Source organism: Mobula hypostoma, unplaced genomic scaffold (assembly GCF_963921235.1).
Source record: "Mobula hypostoma unplaced genomic scaffold, sMobHyp1.1 scaffold_60, whole genome shotgun sequence".
Lineage (NCBI taxonomy): Eukaryota > Metazoa > Chordata > Chondrichthyes > Myliobatiformes > Myliobatidae > Mobula > Mobula hypostoma.
The window spans coordinates 204,477-222,905 of NW_026948213.1; the positions used below are offsets into that span (position 1 = coordinate 204,477).

Genomic DNA, 18,429 nt, shown 5'->3' on the forward strand with positions numbered 1-18,429 from the left:
TGCTGAACGCATGCCTCGAAATGCCCTGAAAACACTTCCTCAACAACCAACACTAATATCTACCCAATCAATGAGGTCAGACTAACTGTCCTAAAACTTACGTTCTTCTATCTCTCTCCCTTCTTGAATAGCAGAGTGACATGTCCAAATTTGGAGTCTTCCGCAACCATATCAGACTTCATTGATTCTTGAAACATCATTACTAATACCTCTACAATCTGTTCGGCCACCTCTTGCAGAAATCTGGGATGTACACCATCTGGTCCAGGTATCTATTTACCTTCAGACCTTTCTGTTTCCCAGGAACCTTCTCTCGAGTAATGGCAACTTCACACACTTCTGACCATGGACATCTGGACTTCCACCATCCCGTTGGTTGCTTCCACAATGAAGACTGATATGAAATACTTATTCAGTGCACCTGCCATCTCCTTGTCCCCTATTACTACCCACCCCACCCTCCCCAGGCATCATTTCCCTCTGGTCCAATATCCACTCTTGCCTCTCTTTTACACTTTATGTATCTGAAGAAACATTTGGTATCATTTTTGATGTAATTAGCTAGCTTCATATTCCATCCTTTATTTCTTAATTACTTTTTTAGTTGCCTCTTGTTGGTATAGAAAAGCTTCCCAATCATCTAACTTCCCACCAATTTTTGCTCTGTTATCTGCCCGCCCTTTGGCTTTGCCTTCTTATTAGACGTGGTCGTATGATGTTGTCTTTAGAATAGTTCTTCCTTTTTGGAATGTATATATTCCATGTCTTCCAAATTGCTTCCTGTAATTACAGCCACTGATGCTTAGCCATCATCCCTGCCAGTGTTTTTTTTTTCCCTTATTAAATTTGGCCAATTCCTCTCTCATGCCTCTGCAGTTGTCCTTATTCCATGGTTATATTGATACGTCTCACTTGAGCTTCTCCTTCTCAAATTTTAGGGTGAATTCAATTATATTAAGATCGCTTGCCTCTCAGGGTTCTTTTGTTTTTTTATGCTCTAAATCGGTTCATTACCCAACACCAAATCCAGAATAGCTGATCCCCAGCTGGGAACAACCAGGAGATTGGTGACCAGTGGTGTGCATCAGGGATCTGTTTTGGGACCCTTACTCTTTGTGATTTTTGTAAATGACCTGAATGAGGAAGTGGAGTGACGGGTTAGTAAGTTTGCTGATGACACAAAGGTTGGGGGTGTTGTGGATAGTGTGGAGGGCTGTCAGAGGTTACAGCAGGACATTGATAGGATGCAAAACTGGGCTGAGAAGTGGCAGATGGAGTTCAACCCAGATAAGTGTGAAGTGGTTCATTTTGGTAGGTCAAATATGATAACAGAATGTAGTACTAATGTAAGACTCCTGGCAGTGTGGAGGATCAGAGGGATCTTGGGGTGCGAGTCCATAGGACGCTCAAAGCAGCTGCGCAGGTTGACTCTGTGGTTAAGAAGGTATAAGGTGTATTGGCCTTCATCAATTGTGGGATTGAAGTTTGGAGCCGGGAGGGAATGTTGCAGATATATAGGACCTTATTCAGAACCCACTTGGAGTACTGTGCTCAATTCTGGTCACCTCACTACAGGAAGGATGTGGAAACCATAAAAAGAGTGCAGAGGAGATTTACAAGGATGTTGCCTGGATTGGGGAGCATGCCTTATGAGAATAGGTTGAGTGAACTCGGCCTTTTCTCCTTGGAGAGACGGAGGATGAGAGGTAACCTGATAGAGGTGTATAAGATGATGAGAGGCATTGATCGTGTGGATAGTCAGAGGCTTTTTCCCAGGGCTGAAATGGCTGCCACAAGAGGGCACAGGTGTAAGGTGCTGGGGAGTAGGTACAGCAGAGATGTCAGGGGTGAGTGTTTTCTACAGAGAGTCGTGAGCGGGTGGAATTGGCTGCCGGCAACAGTGGGGGAGGCAGATACGATAGGATAATTTAAGAGACTTTTGGATCGGTACATGGAGCTCAGAAAAATAGAGGGCTATGGGTAACCCGAGTAATTTCTGAGGTAGGGACATTTTCAGCAGAACTTTATGGGCCGAAGGGCCTGTATTCTGCTGCAGGTTTTCTGTGTTTCTATGTTAACTCTTCAGAAGCAGGGAACATGACCCATAATGTGTATATCAGCCATGAATGAGGAGGTTAACTACCAATGTCATTCTTCCCCAGCCCAGAGATTTGAGGGGAGAAGGGCACATCAGATAGAATTGCAGTCAACTTGACTTCTTCAGTCTGCAGAAAATTCAAGGAAAACCTCTTCACCCACGGAGTGGTGACTGTTTGGAACCCATCACCACAGGGAGAGCGAGAGGTGAACAACAGGGGAGGATTTAAAAGGACTGTCATGGAACAGAATCACTGGCAAGGTCCAGCCATCCTGAGTTGACTCTCTACTGTACACTAGGGTGTGTTATAAATTCACTAAGTACCGGAGACAGAGTTTAAAATAGAACTGATTTATTTGTCCCACATCCAGAATATTAAACTCCAGTCCCAATAAAGGTGAGTATGCAGCAGAAGAAACTCTTCCCATGCCCAGTGACCAGGGTGCAGAACTGGGTGTGGTGAGCAGCAGCAATAATTGCAGAGTTCAGCACCAACACTCTCGAAATTGCATTCAGCAACGGTGATGGATAAATATCCAGCATGCAGCTCATTGAAACTTTCTCCCCAGTCTGAACCCGGAAGTGTGTCACGAGGATAGATGACTGAGTGAATCCCTTCCCACATTCACGGCAGGTGAACTGTCTCTCCCAGTGTGAACTCAATGATGCACATTTGATTGAGAAGGCTGAGAGAAACTCTTCCCAATGTCTGAACAGCTGAACAGCCTCAACCTGGTGTAAACTCACTGGTGTCTCTGCAGATGAGATGACCACATGAATCCTTTCCCACATTCACAGCAGGTGAATGGCTGCTCCTATGTGAACTGACTGGTGTGCCAGTAGTTGGGATGACCGAGTGAATCCCTTCCCACATTCTGAGCAGGTGAACGGTTTCTCCCCAGTGTGAACTCGCTGATGACTCAGTAGGTGGGATGACTGAGCAAATCTTTTTCCACAGACTGAGCAGTTGAACAGCTTCTCTCCAGTGTGAACTCGCTGGTGTCTCTGCAGAGTGGATGACCGACTGAATCTCTTCCCACAGACTGAGCAGTTGAATGGCTTCTCCCCAGTGTGACCTGACTGGTGTACCAGTAGTTCGGATGACCGAGTGAATCCCTTCCCGCAGTCTGAGCAGGTGAACGGCCTCTCCCCAGTGTGAACTGACTGGTGTACCAGTACGTCGGTTGACTGAGTGAATCCCTTCCCACAGTCTGAGCAGGTGAATGGCCTCTCCCCAGTGTGAACTCTCTGATGTACCTTCAGTTTAGATGAGCAAGTGAACCCCTTCCCACAGTCTGAGCAGGTGAATGGCCTCTCCCCAGTGTGAACTCGCTGATGTTCCTTCAGTGTAGATGACTGAGTGAATCCCTTCCCACAGTCTGAGCAGATGAACGGCCTCTCTCCAGTGTGAACTCGCTGATGTTCCTTCAGTGTAGATGACCGAGTGAATCCCTTCCCACAGTCTGAGCAGGTGAACGGCCGCTCCCCGGTGTGAACTCGCTGGTGTGCCATTAGGGTAGATGACCGAGTGAATCCTTTCCCACATTCCGAGCACGTGAATGGACGCTCCCCGGTGTGAACTTGCTGGTGAGCCATCAGGTCAGATGACTAAGCAAATCCTTCCCCACAAATTCAGCAGATGACCAGCCTCTGCCCAGTGTGAACTGACTGGTGTGTCCACAGGTGGGATGACCAACTGAATCCCTTCTCACACACAGAACAGGTGAATGGCCTTGTCCAGCGTGAACTTGCTGATGTACCTTCAGTTGAGATGACCGAGTGAATCCATTCCCACTGTCTGAGTAGATGAATGGCCCTTCCCCTGTGTAAAATGACGGGCGTGCCAATCAGTCAGATGAGCGAGTGAATCCCTCCCCACAGTCTGAGCAGGAAGGATGATCGAGTGAATCCCTTGCTCCACTTCTTAAATATCTGGCCAAAGACAGCAAAACTGGCATGTTGTGTTCGAGATTCCCGTAGACAAATTCCTTGTCATTTTTAACCTGTAAAAAGATTTACAAAATCCATCAGTGGGGAAGGACAACATTTCAGATGAGATCACTTGAGTTGTCAAGGTGTGATCTGGCATCACACTGTTACAGTGAAGTTCAACCCAAGTTGGAGAGAGAAATCATCTTCTAACTGGGCACAGTGCTGGTATCTCGAATGACCATCAAGCGCTCTGATGCTCTTCCTGTCTCATTAGGAATGGGGCATTTCTGCCATCTCCAATCTGTGACCTGGCTCAGTTTGACTCTCTCCATTGGTATTATTCCCTGTTCCCACTGTGCTGTGTGGGTGCCTGGCCCCACAGTAACTGAAACACTCTCACACAAATAGCTGGCAGTGTATTCCATGTACCCACCACTCTCTGTGTAAAAAACTTACCCCTGACATCCCCCTCGGTATCTATTTCCAAACACCTTAAAACTATGCCCCCTTGTGTTAGCCATTTCAGCCCTGGGAAAAAACCTCTGACTATCCACACGATCAATGCCCCTCATCATCATATACACCTGAAAGGGAAATTAACACATTACTTTGAGGATTTGTTAGAAGTACAAAATTATGAGGGTATAGATAGGGTAAATGCAAGCAGCTTTTTCCAGAGTTTGGGTGGGATGACAACCAGAGGTCATGAGTTAGTGGGGAAGGGGAAAATTTAATGGGAACATTTGGAACAGCTCTTTACTGAAATTGTCGTGAGAGTGTGGAATGAGATGCCAGCACAAGTGGTGAATATGAGCTCAGTTTCACCATTTAACAGAAGTTTGGATGGGGGCCTGGATGGTAGGGGTCTGGAGGACAATGGTCCCGGTGCAATTGGTTGCATTTGACAGCTTAAATGTTTTTCGGCATTGACTAGATGGGCCAAATAGCCTGTTTCTGTACTGAACTTCTCCATGTTTCTATGACAAAGAAGCTGGCCAAACTTGTTTGGAAGGGAAAAGGTAGGAGTGACAACGGAGCAGCAATGACTGGAGTTTCTGGGAGCAATTCGGGAGCTGAGTGATCGATACATCCCAAAGAAGTGGAAGCATTGGAAAGGCAGGAGGACACAACCATGGCTGAAATGAGAAGCCAAAGCCAACATGAAAGTCAAAGAGAGGGCAAATAAAAGAGCAAAAACTATTGGGAATCTTTTAGGAACCAACAGAAGATGATTTTAAAAAGTGTGATGAGTTCTGGGTGTGGAATTATGTATGATATTGCAGTCCTTAATGAGTCTTGGTAGCACCCAACAGTCTGAGGCATTTAGAGGAACAAAATAGCTGGGGCCTCAATATCTCTTGAAAATCAAGGTTCCCTGCACCAGTTACCTTTCAACTTTTATTTTTGTAGGCTCATACAAACTTGACACCCTCAAAATTTCACTTCTGAAGGCCTCCCACTTGCCAAGTACTCCTTTGGCAGAAAACAGCCTGTCCCAAACCACACTTGTCAGATCCTTTCTGATACCATCAAAATTGACCTTTCTCCAATTTAGAATCTTAACCCATGGTCCAGACCTCACTTTTTCTATATTTACTTTGAATCTTATGGAATTATGATCACTAATTTCTGTCACCAGCCCTGGATCATTTCCTAACAGCTTATTGCACACTTTTACATCAGGAATTCTATGTACTGATTAAGGGCACATTTCACAAACTCTACCCCATCTAGTCCTTTTACAGTATGGGAGTCCCAGTCAATAGATGAAAAGTTAAAATCACTTACTGAATCAACCTTCGTTTCTTGGCATGGTCTGCGATCTCTCTACAAATTTGTTCCTCTAAATCCCTCAGACTGTTGGGTGCAATCAAGTTCTGATAATGGCTACAATATCATAATTCCCTGTCCTGAGCTCATCTAGCTTTCCTACGATGCTTCTTGCATTGTGATATACACAGCTCAGCACTTTCATCACACCATGCTCAACCATTTGATTGCTGACTCTGTCTGAGGTCTGAACAACATCTGACTGGTGTCAAGAAAACAACCTCTCTCTGATTGTCACAAAAACAAAGGAGCTGATTGTGGACAACAGGAGGAATGGAGACAGTCTAACCCCTATTGACATCAATGGATCTGGGGTTGAAAGGGTGAACAGCTTTAAGTTCCTCAGCATAAACATCACCGAGGATCTCACATGGTCTGTACTTACCGGCTGTGTTGTGAAAAGAGCATAGCAGCACCTCTTTCACATCAGACGGTTGAAGAAGTCTGGGATGAGGCACCAAATTCTAAGAACTTTCTACAGGGACACAATCGAGAGCATCCTGACTGGCTGCATCACTGCCTGGTATGGGACCTGTACTTCCCTTAATGGCAGGATCCTGCAGAGAGTGGTGCAGACAGCCCAGCACATCTGTAGATGTGAATTTCCCACTATTCAGGACATTTACAGAGATAGCTCTGTAAAAAAGGCCCCAAAGGATATTGGGGACCGAATTCACCACAACCACAAACTGCTCCTGCTGCTACCATCCAGGAAATGGTACCACAGCAAAAGGACCAACAGGCTCCAGGACATCATCTTCTACCAGGCCATAAGCCTGATTAATTCATGCTGATAAAATTGCATTTCTATGTTATATTGAATGTCCTATGAACAAACTATTTACTATAAATAACTATAACTTACACATTGCACATTTTTGATGGAGACGTAACGTTAAAATTTCTACTCCTCATGTATATGAAGGATGTATATAATAAAGGCAATTCAATTCACCTTCTCCACTATCTGTTCTGTCATTCTGGCTCTCATTTCCCCTACAACCTGTTTTAACCACAGCACCCCCTCCCCCTACACTAGCACAAGCATAGTAGTCCCCTCTTGTTCTGTTCCCCTAACTAACAAATCCCCTATCACCCCTTTGACTTTGCTCTGCCAGGTAAACCCCCTAACAGTTTCTAAAGTGGTTTACCTGTTGTTGTGTGGGATAGCAACAAGAGTACTCTGCAATGGCTATTTAACCTCATTCCCCTTCCTGACTCTCACCCAGTTTCCTGTGTCCTGCACCTTGGGTGTAACTCACCTCTCTTCATGTTCATATCTATCACTCCCTCCAACTCCTGGATGATCCAGAATTCATCCATTTCAAGTTCCAACTCCTTAAAGTGCAGGGTTACAAGCCGCAGCTGGATGCACATCTTGTAGGTGAGGGCATCAGGGACACTGGAGGTCACCAATTTCTATACTGGACATAAATATTTCCCCTGAACCCTTCTGAGGAATTGAGGATATATAAAAAAAATCATTTTGAAACTATGTAGCCTCTGGCTAAAAGAATAATTGGGACTGAATAGGAATTTTTGAACTGAAGTAAACTCTGCCTTCAGCGGTCACCTAAGACGAGCTCATTACCATTTCTCTGCGGCATGCAGTAAGACACAATGTGAGCCGATAACATTATACATTGTACCCTCGTTTGAGTAAAGGGAGGAGAACTCGCCAATAAGGACAGGAATGAACATCTGTCTGTAATTAAGGCAGGGCCTTTGTATATCCACCTGTAATTAAAACCTTGATTTAGCAAACTCTCTTATCGAAGTAATTAAGTTTTGCACCAACAGATTTGTGGGCGTACCAGTTCAAATAACATCTTGCAAGAGTAATGTATGGGGCTTACTATGTATAAATATACGGCTGTAACCTGATTAAGTCAGTCCACTTGTCAAATGCCTTCCCTTTGGCAATTGGGACTCAAGACCCTGCAGGAAAATGCACAATAAACTGTGGTGACGATAAGAAGCTGGTCTCCCAAGTTTTATTCATATTCAGCTTTAACATTTGGCGTCACAAACAGGATTCCAATATAGGGAGTGCCAAGCAGACGGACTGAGTAAGTGGCTGGACCACTCTGGGACTGCGGAGACCGACCGGGCGCCCAATAGGTATTTTACCTTTTCTCACTCTTCGTCAGTTCCTCTGGAGGTACGGTCCCTCGCCCAAGGCTGATTTCATAACTTGACGGGATCGGGAAAGGATCTGTTGGGAGACTTGTAGAAGGTAGGCAAAGTTTTATTAAGTGGGCAGGAGGCAGTACTGGGTAAATTTTACTAAGTGGGCAGGAGGCAGACGTACCGGGTAAATTTATCAATTGAGCAGGAGGTGCCAGCCGGGTAAATTTATTAAGTGGGCAGGAGGTGGTACTGAGTAAATTTATCTGATTGTTAATTGAGCAGGAGGCTTTGTGCCGGGTAAATTTCTTAGAGAACATGGGTCAATTGCAGCTGATTGGTACGAGTGGGCCAGGAGAAGCCCTACACAATTTGCATGAGAGTTTTCCAGACAAGGAAAAAGGTTTGCGAATGTTGAGTGCAGTGGTGAATAAGAAATTGGGGAACAAAATGCAGCAATTGGGGGAGGAACCTGGGATATTACCTCATGAGAACAAGCAGTAAATTTGATATGTAAGAAGAACTGTGGAAAGAAGTGGAAACTGTTGAAAAGGGAATGAAAGGAAAAGTAAAGTGGAAGTTGGAGGAATAATGCATGTGGCAAAGGGATAGAGGTACGTACTGCAGAAGGAACGCCAAAGGTTGGGAGACGCTAAAAGCGGAGCGTGACTGGGTGGATGAGCACCAAAAACGAGAGCAGGAAAAACAATGTAAGCAAACCAAGGCTGGCCTAGATAGGAGAAGGGCAGGAACGTCAGTCTAAAGTTGGAACTGATAGGGAAACAAGGGGTCCCGAACCCATGCCTGGCATACCAACCCTGTTTGAGGACAGTGACCGTGATGAGGAGTGGGCACCCGCCGTACCACCCCCACCCTACCAGGGGCTAAGTACACCCAGTGCTCCCGAACCCCAATCCTCCCAGTACTCAGATATGGTGGCTGCTTGGGTAAAACAGCGGTGACAGGGAAGGGGAGGTCCCTATACCCTGAGATCCAGAAAGGGAATGCCAAGGATTATTCTGAGTTGGAGGGAAGAATCCAATAAAACCCCAGAGTTAATGGCTCCACAAAGACTATTGCCTACCCGAAAGCTGCCTAATCCACTAGCAGCGGAGGAGGGAAAGCCTTCAGTGATTCCTGTGTATGCACCCTGGAAGTCTCAAGAAATATAACTCCAGCCCCAGACAGAAAAGAAAAACCAGCACAGTTTACTCAGTTATGTCCGCAGTACTATACAAATGTATAATGTGACCCCACAAGATTTATTCGGTCTCTGCTGCATGATTCTGTCAGCTGATGAGGGGTGGAAATGGAAGGCAGAATTGAGATACCAAATCTATCAGCAGTTACAGGCGGGAAACCATAATGAGAATGAACAGACAGACCAGATTATTCAAGCCTTGGAAAGGGCTCTCCAACAACCTGTAAACATAGAAACCATAGAAAAACTACAGCACAGAAACAGGCCTTTTGGCCCTTCTTGGCTGTGCCGAACCATTTTCTGCCTAGTCCCACTGACCTGCACACGGACCATATCCCTCCATAACCCTCCCATCCATGTATCTGTCCAATTTATTCTTAAATGTTAAAAAAGAACCTGCATTTACCACCTCGTCTGGCAGCTCATTCCACACTCCCACCACTCTCTGTGTGAAGAAGCCTCCCCTAATGTTCCCTTTAAACATTTCCCCCCTCACCCTTAACCCATGTCCTCTGGTTTTTTTCTCCCCTCGCCTCAGTGGAAAAAGCCTGCTTGCATTCACTCTATCTATACCCATCATAATTTTATATACCTCTATCAAATCTCCCCTCATTCTTCTACGCTCCAGGGAATAAAGTCCTAACCTATTCAACCTTTCTCTGTAACTGAGTTTCTCAAGTCCCGGCAACATCCTTGTAAACCTTCTCTGCACTCTTTCAACCTTATTTATATCCTTCCTGTAATTTGGTGACCAAAACTGAACACAATACTCCAGATTTGGCCTCACCAATGCCTTATACAACCTCATCATAACATTCCAGCTCTTACTGCTTCATCAATGATCTTTTCAAAATCACTGGGCCCAAATTGGCATATTTACAGATAATTGTGTAATGTTTACTTCCATTCAGAACATACTCAATACTTTGATTAATAAAGGCCAATGTACCAAAAGCTCTCTTTACGACCCTATCTACCTGTGACGCCAGTTTTAGGGAATTTTGTATCTGTATTCCCAGATCCCTCTGTTCCACTGCACTCCTCAGTGCCTTACCATGAACCCTGTATGTTCTACCTTGGTTTGTCCTTCCAACGTGCAATACCTCACACTTGTCTGTATTAAACTCCATCTGCCATTTTTTAGCCCATTTTTCCAGCTGGTCCAAATCCCTCTGCAAGCTTTGAAAACCTTCCTCACTGTCCACTACACCTCCAATCTTTGTATCATCAACAAATTTGCTGATCCAGTTTACCACATTATCATCCAGATCATTGATATAGATGACAAATAACAATGGACCCAGCACTGATCCCTGTGGCACACCACTAGTCACAGGCCTCCACGCTGAGAAGCGATTCTCTACCACCACTCTCTGGCTTCTTCCATCAAGCCAATGTCTAATCCAATTTACCACCTCTCCATGTATACCCAGCGACTGAATTTTCCTAACTACCCTCCCATGCGGGACCTTGTCAAAGGCCTTACTGAAATCCATGTAGACAACATCCACTGCCTTCCCTTCATCCACTTTCCTGGTAACCTCCTTGAAAAACTCCAATAGATTGGTCAAACATGACCTACCACGCACAAAGCCATGTTGACTCTCCCTAATAAGTCCCTGTCTATCCAAATGCTTGTAGATTCTGTATCTTAGTACTCCCTCCAATAACTTACCCACTAACTGGCCTATAATTTCCTGGATTATTTTTCGATCCTTTTTTAAACAATGGAACAACATGAGCCATTCTCCAATCCTCCGGCACCTCACCTATAGACACTGACATTTTAAATATATCTGCCAGGGCCCCTGCAATTTCAACACTAGTCTCCTTCAAGATCCGAAGGAATACCCTGTCAGGTTCTGGGGATTTATCCACTTTAATTTGCCTCAAGATAGCGAGCACCTCCTCCTTTTCAATCTGTACAGTTTCCATGATCTCCCTACTTGTTTCCCTTAATTCCATAGACTTCATGCCAATTTCCTTAGTAAATACAGACGCAAAAAACCTAATTAAGATCTCCCCCATTTTTTTTGGGTCCGCACATAGCCGACCACTCTGATCTTCAAGAGGACCAATTTTATCCCTTACAATCCTTTTACTCTTAATATATCTGTAAAAGCTCTTTGGATTACCCTTCACTTTGACTGCCAAGGTAACCTCATGTCTTCTTTTAGCCCTCCTGATTTCCTTCTTAAGTATTTTCTTGCACTTTTTATAATCCTCAAGCACCTTATTTACTCCCTGTTTCCTACACATGTCATACAAATCTCTCTTCTTCTTTATCAGAGTTGCAATATCCCTTGAGAACAAAGGTTCCTTATTCCTATTCACTTTGCCTTTAACCCTGACAGGAACATACAAGCTCTGCACTCTCAAAATTTCTCCTTTGAAGGCTTCCCACTTACCGACCACATCCTTGCCAGAGAACAACCTGTCCCAATCCACGCTTTTTAGATCCTTTCTCATTTCTTCCAAATTTGGCCTTCTTCCAGTTCAGAACCTCAGCCCTAGGACCAGATCTATCTTTATCCATGATCAAGTTGAAACTAATGGTGTTATGATCACTGGAACCAAAGTGTTCCCCTACACACACTTCCGTCACTTGCCCTAACTTGTTTCCTAGCAGGAGATCTAGTATTGCATCCCCTCTAGTTGGTACCTTTATATATTGATTTAGAAAACTTTCCTGGACACATTTTACAAACTCTACTCCATCTAGACCCCTAACAGTATGGGAGTCCCAATCAATATGTGGAAAATTAAAATCCCCTACCACCACAACTTTATGTTTCCTGCAGTTGCCTGCTATCTCTCTGCAGATTTACTCCTCCAATTCTCGCTGACTATTGGGTGGTCTATAATACAACCCCACTAATGTGGCCATACCTTTCCTGTTTCTCAGCTCCACCTATAAGGACTCAGTAGGAGCACTGCTGTAACATTTTCCCTGACAAGCAATGCTACCCCCCACCCCCCACCTTTCATTCCTCTGCCTCGATCACATCTGAAACATCAGAACCCTGGAATAGTAAGCTGCCAGTCCTGCCCCTCCTGTAGCCAAGTTTCACTAATTGCTATCACGTCATAATTCCATGTGTCAATCCACACCCTCAACTCATCTGCCTTCCCCACAATACTGCTAGCATTGAAATATACACACCTCAGAAGATTTTTACCACCACTCACAACCTTTCTATTTGCGGATTTGCTTGAACTTTTAACATCATTTATTTTCACCCCAGCCTCACTGTCAGCTCTGGCACTCTGGTTCCCATCCCCCTGCAAATCTAGTTTAAAGCCTCCCCAATAGCACTAACAAACCTCCCTGAAAGGATATTGGTCCCCCTGTAGTTCAAGTGTAACCTGTCTCTCTTGTACAGGTCCCACCTGCCCCAGAAGAGGTCGCAATTATCCTGAAATCTGAAACCCTGCCCCCTACACCAGTTCCTCAGCCACTTGTTCCTCCTCCAGAGCATCCTATTCCTACCCTCACTGGCACCTAGCACAGGTAGCAATCCTGAGATTACCACCCTTGAGGTCCTGCTTTTCAACTTCCTACCAAGCTCTCTATACTCACTCTCCAGGACCTCCTCACTCTTCCTTGCTATGTCATTGGTACCGATGTGCACCACGACATCTGGCTGGTCACCCTCCCACGTCAGAATGTCATGCAAGCGATCAGAGACATCCTTGACCCTGGCACCCGGGAGGCAACAAACCATCGTGGATTCTCTGTCCCGACCACAGAACCTCCTATCTGTATCTCTAACTATCGAGTGCCCTATCACTACCGTTCTCCTCTTTTTCCACCCTCCCTTCTGCACTGCAAAATCAGATTAAGTGCCAGAGATTTGGCTGCTGCAGCTTGTCCCAGGTAAGTCATCCCCCCCAACAGTATCCAATGCGGTATACCTGTTGTTGAGAGTAGTACTTGAAAATACATCACAAAAGTACTTGACTGCAAACCTAAGCCTGGGGAATCGGGACCAGACTATCAGGAGCGATTTGTGGCCTGCTACGGCACTTTCGCAGGAGACCAAGCCCTTAATGATGGGAATCCATCCCCCCCAGTTTAAGATCTTACTGCTCCAATGCTTAGCAATTAAGTTAGCCAACCTGATTAAAACAAATAATATGGATTAGCCTGACAATGACCAAAATCGAATGCGACATATTATTGGGACCTGGTTTTCAAATCCCAATCAACCCCGAAAGGAACTAATATTAAAGGTAAATATGTTAAATAACAAGAGATGTATAACTCATATCCTTCTACCTTAGACCACAAACTTATCAATCACCCTTGCTGTGGACACTTTCTGGAGGTTCAAGATCCATATGCTCCATGACCGCTGGACTAAATGTGTAAATGTAGGAGGGCACAATGCTGAAAAGTAAATGTGCTAGGTTTTCTAAAATTGACTCCTTCTACCTTAGGCCACGAATTTATCAATCACCCCTCGTACTCACCACTCTACAGCTACCTCGAGTTTTGGCTATTATTAAATGTGCATGTCCAACTGGGTCACTAAAGGCAATGCTTTAGCAGATAAGATAGCGAAAAGTGTGGCACAATCCTCGGTAGTTGTAGTTGTAGTCCCCTCGGGTTCCCGTCAATCAACCCTCCGTGACTTCAGCAGAATGGGTTTGCCAGCCATGCGGGAGGTACGTACTTTTCAAGGGGACGCCTCTGAGGAGCAGCACAAACTGTGGTCCCAGATGTACCCCGACTTAGGTTTTTGGATCACCCCAGTGGGACAGGTTTGTGTTCCTGCACAGTTTTTCCCCAATATTGGTCGATTATATACATAACTGTACACACCTGGGAAAGGAGGGAATGGTTGGTAACCTGTATCCTGCACACCGGGTACAACTCCCTTGACAGGTGGACCTCTTTCATGTCTCCGAGTTGATTTTATTGACTTGCCGAGAGTACATTGTTATAGATACTGTTTTGGCCTAATAGTTGTACATATGATTGTTATCATTACTGTTGTATGCTGTTTTTACGCACTGATGAGTCAATGCTGTACTCGGTTGCTTTCTCTGTAAAAAAATGACTGCTTTGTTGATCATGTAATGATCAAAAGGAGGGAATGATAAAGTATGTAAAAGGGTTAACACTTCATTAAATAATAGCAGCCTGTTTTTCTGAAAGAAACTGCTGATGATCAACAGATGTGCTAAGCCACGCTGAGCCATATTTCTTCTTGAGGGTTGCTAGCTGGGGTTTCAGGATGCTTATCTCCCTGTACACTCATGCGTAGGGATAGGACAGCTTCAGTCTGTTCTGTGTGTGTAAGCCATTATGACTATTTTGTAATTTCTCTTTAGGGGCTGTCATGTAGTAAATAACTTTGGCTCCAGCCTGTCTTGTGTGGGGGGTATCTGGATGGATATACCTGTGGCATAAGAGGAATTGTTAGTCAGTTGGTGGATTGGGCGGGAACAGTCATAGACTGTTCCTGTTTGAGCAACTAACTGAGTAAGCCCTGGGTGCTTGGAATAAAGAGTTTGTACTTATATGGTCTCTGAGTGACTTTATCCGGATTCCACTTCCACAGAATTGGAGTGGTTTTAAAGGGCTGGGTTGGGCTGCTGGAAGCACATTACCAGACCTGGAATGATTGCAACTGGGTCTGACAGAGGCATAACTTCTTCTGGACACATTCAGTCTCACTCCAACTATTTCCTACCTTCCCTTGCACAGCTATGTAATGTCTAAAGCACCAGTGTTTGAGTAAATGAGACTCACCAAACTTTCTCCTGACTGAATCACTGGAATCTCCGAGTCAGATGGGTCCTCTCCAGTTGATGCTCTCAATCCTCGGGCTGGTTCACTTGTTGCTGTTCCCTCGTCTTCAGTCGTGGTTTGCTTCCAGTTGGGGGTTTTCTTCCAATAACTTTAACATGAAAGATAATGAAGCACATTAACAATAAAAAGGAGAACCAAACATTTCTGCTTAATGTTACTAAGAACAAAACTCACTGAAATTTAAACATTGAAGGCAAATATAATGATCTCGGTCAGCAATCTTTTATTGTCCCTCACATGTCACAAAACGATATGGAATAAGAAGGAGTCATCAGTCAGTCATGGTAAGAGACAAGATACAGGAACAGAATTAGGTGTTTCGATCCATCTGGTCTGCCCCATCACTCAACAGCATATTCATGCCTTTTTATTCCAACACCATATTCCTGCCTTCCTCCTGTAACCCCGAAGCTACTTAGCAATCATGAATATATTAATCGTTGTCATAAATATACCCAAATGGCAGCCTCAACTAACCTCTGCGGCAACAAATTCCACACATCAAACATCTTCGCGCCAAAATTTTTTTCTCAGTTTTAAAGGGAAGCATCTTATTCTGAGACTCTGTTGTCAGATCATAGACTCTCCATCTAATGGAAACATCCTCTCCATGTCCACTGTATCCAGGCTTTTTAGCATCCGGTAGGTTTACTTAACCATACATCCCTCCACCACCCCCACCGTCCCTCTGAACTCCATTGAGCACAGGTCCAGAACCATCAAATGCTCCTCATACATAAAGCCAAACATTCCTGAGATAATTCTTGTAAACCTTGTTAGCAACAACTGTACTGAACACATTTCCAGGAATAACAGACAAATTGGTACCAGGGTAATTTACAGGGAAAAGTTGTGGTTTCTTTACTGCTCTACTATCACAGAACGAGCCATTTCCATTTCCAGATTAGATGAGGTCCATTTCAGGAAATATAAACCATTCCAGGGTGAATGTAATAAAAAGAAACTGGAATTTCCAGAAACACTCAGCAGGTAAGGAACAGCTGTGGGGAGAGAAACAAACTTTACAATTCAGGTTAATAACATTTCATCAGAATGACTTCAAACATTTTCAGCTTTTAGTGCAGATCTCCAGCAACTTGAGATTCTGCTTGATTTCCACCGAGTCACAGAGAGGTGACAGTGAGGGGGGTTTTCCAAACACAGTTTGAACACCAAACTCACGGGTCTATTTCTACTGTTGTAAACATGGAACAGCTCATTTACTCATAGCCTCCCCCTGTCAGGATGGAATGGGAACTCATCCTCTCCTCAGATTAGCAGTCATTGCTTCCAAAGGAACTCCAGAAACAAACATCTGATCCCAGACCAGAAATATTCGCTCAACACCTCATGAGCCCAAGCAGCTCGATCCCCGGGTCCATTTTACCTGGATCAAAAACTGTGATATCCCAGGGCCCAACCTCACAGAGTCACACAGCTGAATCTGCCACTCACCGACCCCGAGAGTCTCACACATCACCCCCACATCTCACACTGGGTAGTGCAATCCGGGATTTCCCCACAACCAATGTCCAGCTGCTTGAACTCCGGCTACCCACCACTCCGTGGAAAGAAATAAAGTTGTCGCTCACATCTCCTCTCACCTTAAATGTATTAGACATTTCAACCCCCAGGAAAAATATATCCTCTGTCCGCTCTATCTATTCCTCTCGTAATCTTATAAACGTCTATCCAGTCTCACCCCAGCCCGCTCCACTCTAGAGAAAACAACATAAGTTTGTTCAACCTCTCGTTTCAGCTCATGCCCTCTAATCCAGGCAGTATCCTGGTAAACCTCTTCTGCACCCTCTCCAAACTCCGACATCCTTCCGAGAATGGGGGCGACCAGAACTGTATGAGACTCTGCAGATGTGGTCAAACTGGAGTTCTATAAACCTGCCACACAACTTCCCGACTTTTGAACTCAATGCTTCAACTAATAAAGACAACCATGACATTTGCCTTCTTAACCACCCAATCAATCTGTGCAGTCTCTTTCAGGGAGCAATGAACTTGGAGTCTAAGATCCCTCTGATCATCAACACTGTTCAGGGTTTTTGTATTTAACAGTGTATTGGCTCATACATTCGACCTACTGAGCTGCCAAGATGATCATCACTAATCAAATCTCACTGAGATTTCTCAGGTCCTGTTGAATTTATTGTCAAGTGCACAAGTACGGGAAGGTACAGGTACAGAGAAACACTGACTTGTGGCAGCATCACAGGCAAGTACATTCAGATAACACACGGAACACAAATTATTATACGATTCTCTGTCAGTAACAATCTATAAATACATTTTATGTCATTAACAATATATAAAATACACTGTGTCGTGATCAATATTAAAATGTGCAATAACGGACTTGGAAATGTTGAATTTGGTCCCTGTCTCCATTCCTCCTGTAGTCCACAACCAGCTCCTCTGTTTTTGTCACCATGAGGGAGAGGTTGTTTTCCTGACACCACTGTGTCGGGATGATGACTTCTTCTCTGTAGGCTGCCTCGTTATTATTTGAGATTAGGCTAATCAGTCAGCAAATTTAATTAGCAGATTGGATCTGTGGGTGGCGACGCAAGTCATGTGAATACAGAGAGTAAAGGAGGGGGCCAAGGAGACAGCCCTGTGGGGTTTGTGTGCTGAGGGTCAGAGAGACAGAGAGACAGAGGTGAGGGAGCCCACTCTTACCACCTGCCGGCGATCTGACAGGAAGTCCAGGATCCAGCTACACAAGGCCGGGTGAAGGCCGAGGTCTCCGAGCTTCTTGTCGATACTTCACGCCTTCGTATGTCTCCTCCTACCTCTCAGCGATGCATCGGACTCCGGCCGCAGGAGACGCTTCACAAACGCCCCAACTTCCCTCGGAAGGAAATGGAAATAAATCAGAAAGCGGACATTTACTTTGGGATTTGTTCGCTTCGACGGAGAGATCGGCCGCGGAGCGGAAGACGGATTCAGCGGGGGTACCACCTACTCGGCTGGTCCGCTACTGCTATTGGTTGTAACCAGTGATTGACATTCCTGCCCACCAATGGAAATAGGGCAGTTCCTGAAGCGTTTGTTTCAGCGGTGGGGGGGGGGGTGATCGCTCGATTAGTAGTTCAGCCGTTAAACCGACCAAGCTCGAGCACAGCAGCGTGTGCGTGCGTGACGTAAGACACGGCGCAAGTGAGGGAAGATCCCGGTGTGGGGAACCCAAGTGTGACGTCAGGCGCGTGGGGGGGGGCGAGGTGGCTGTGTGACGTCACCTGTGGGCGAGCGCTCGTATTTAAAAACACCTTAATGGAGGTTTCTTATGATTTCAGTGGGATAACAACATTAATCACGGGTTTCATCACTGAATCCAGTGTTGTGAGATGTAAAGTCCCCTGTTATGTGTCCGGCTGTGCCGTGTTGTTGGTGGAGTGGGCAGCGTGGTGT

At 45.1% G+C, this 18,429-nt stretch overlaps 1 protein-coding gene across 5 annotated transcripts in view; it reads right to left on the reverse strand.

Moving 5' to 3' along the window:
- The window catches only part of LOC134341883 (zinc finger protein 239-like), a 38,060-nt gene extending 20,076 nt beyond the window's left edge, over window positions 1–17,984 (reverse strand). For 2 of the 5 annotated variants that reach the window (XR_010016898.1, XR_010016899.1), the window contains exons 1-3: window positions 17,698–17,984; window positions 14,947–15,094; window positions 7,991–8,086 (exon numbers count right to left, since the gene is read on the reverse strand). Coding sequence is in view for 3 of the 5 variants with exons in the window: in XM_063039822.1 (XP_062895892.1) it covers window positions 2,891–3,694 (804 nt within the window). In the remaining 2 variants the exon portion in view is untranslated. Of the gene's footprint in view, window positions 1–855; window positions 4,102–7,990; window positions 8,087–14,946; window positions 15,095–17,697 lie in introns of those variants that run through there. The other 3 variants (XM_063039822.1, XM_063039821.1, XM_063039823.1) reach the window with 3 other exon arrangements.
- Between the last annotated feature and the right edge of the window lie 445 nt (window positions 17,985–18,429).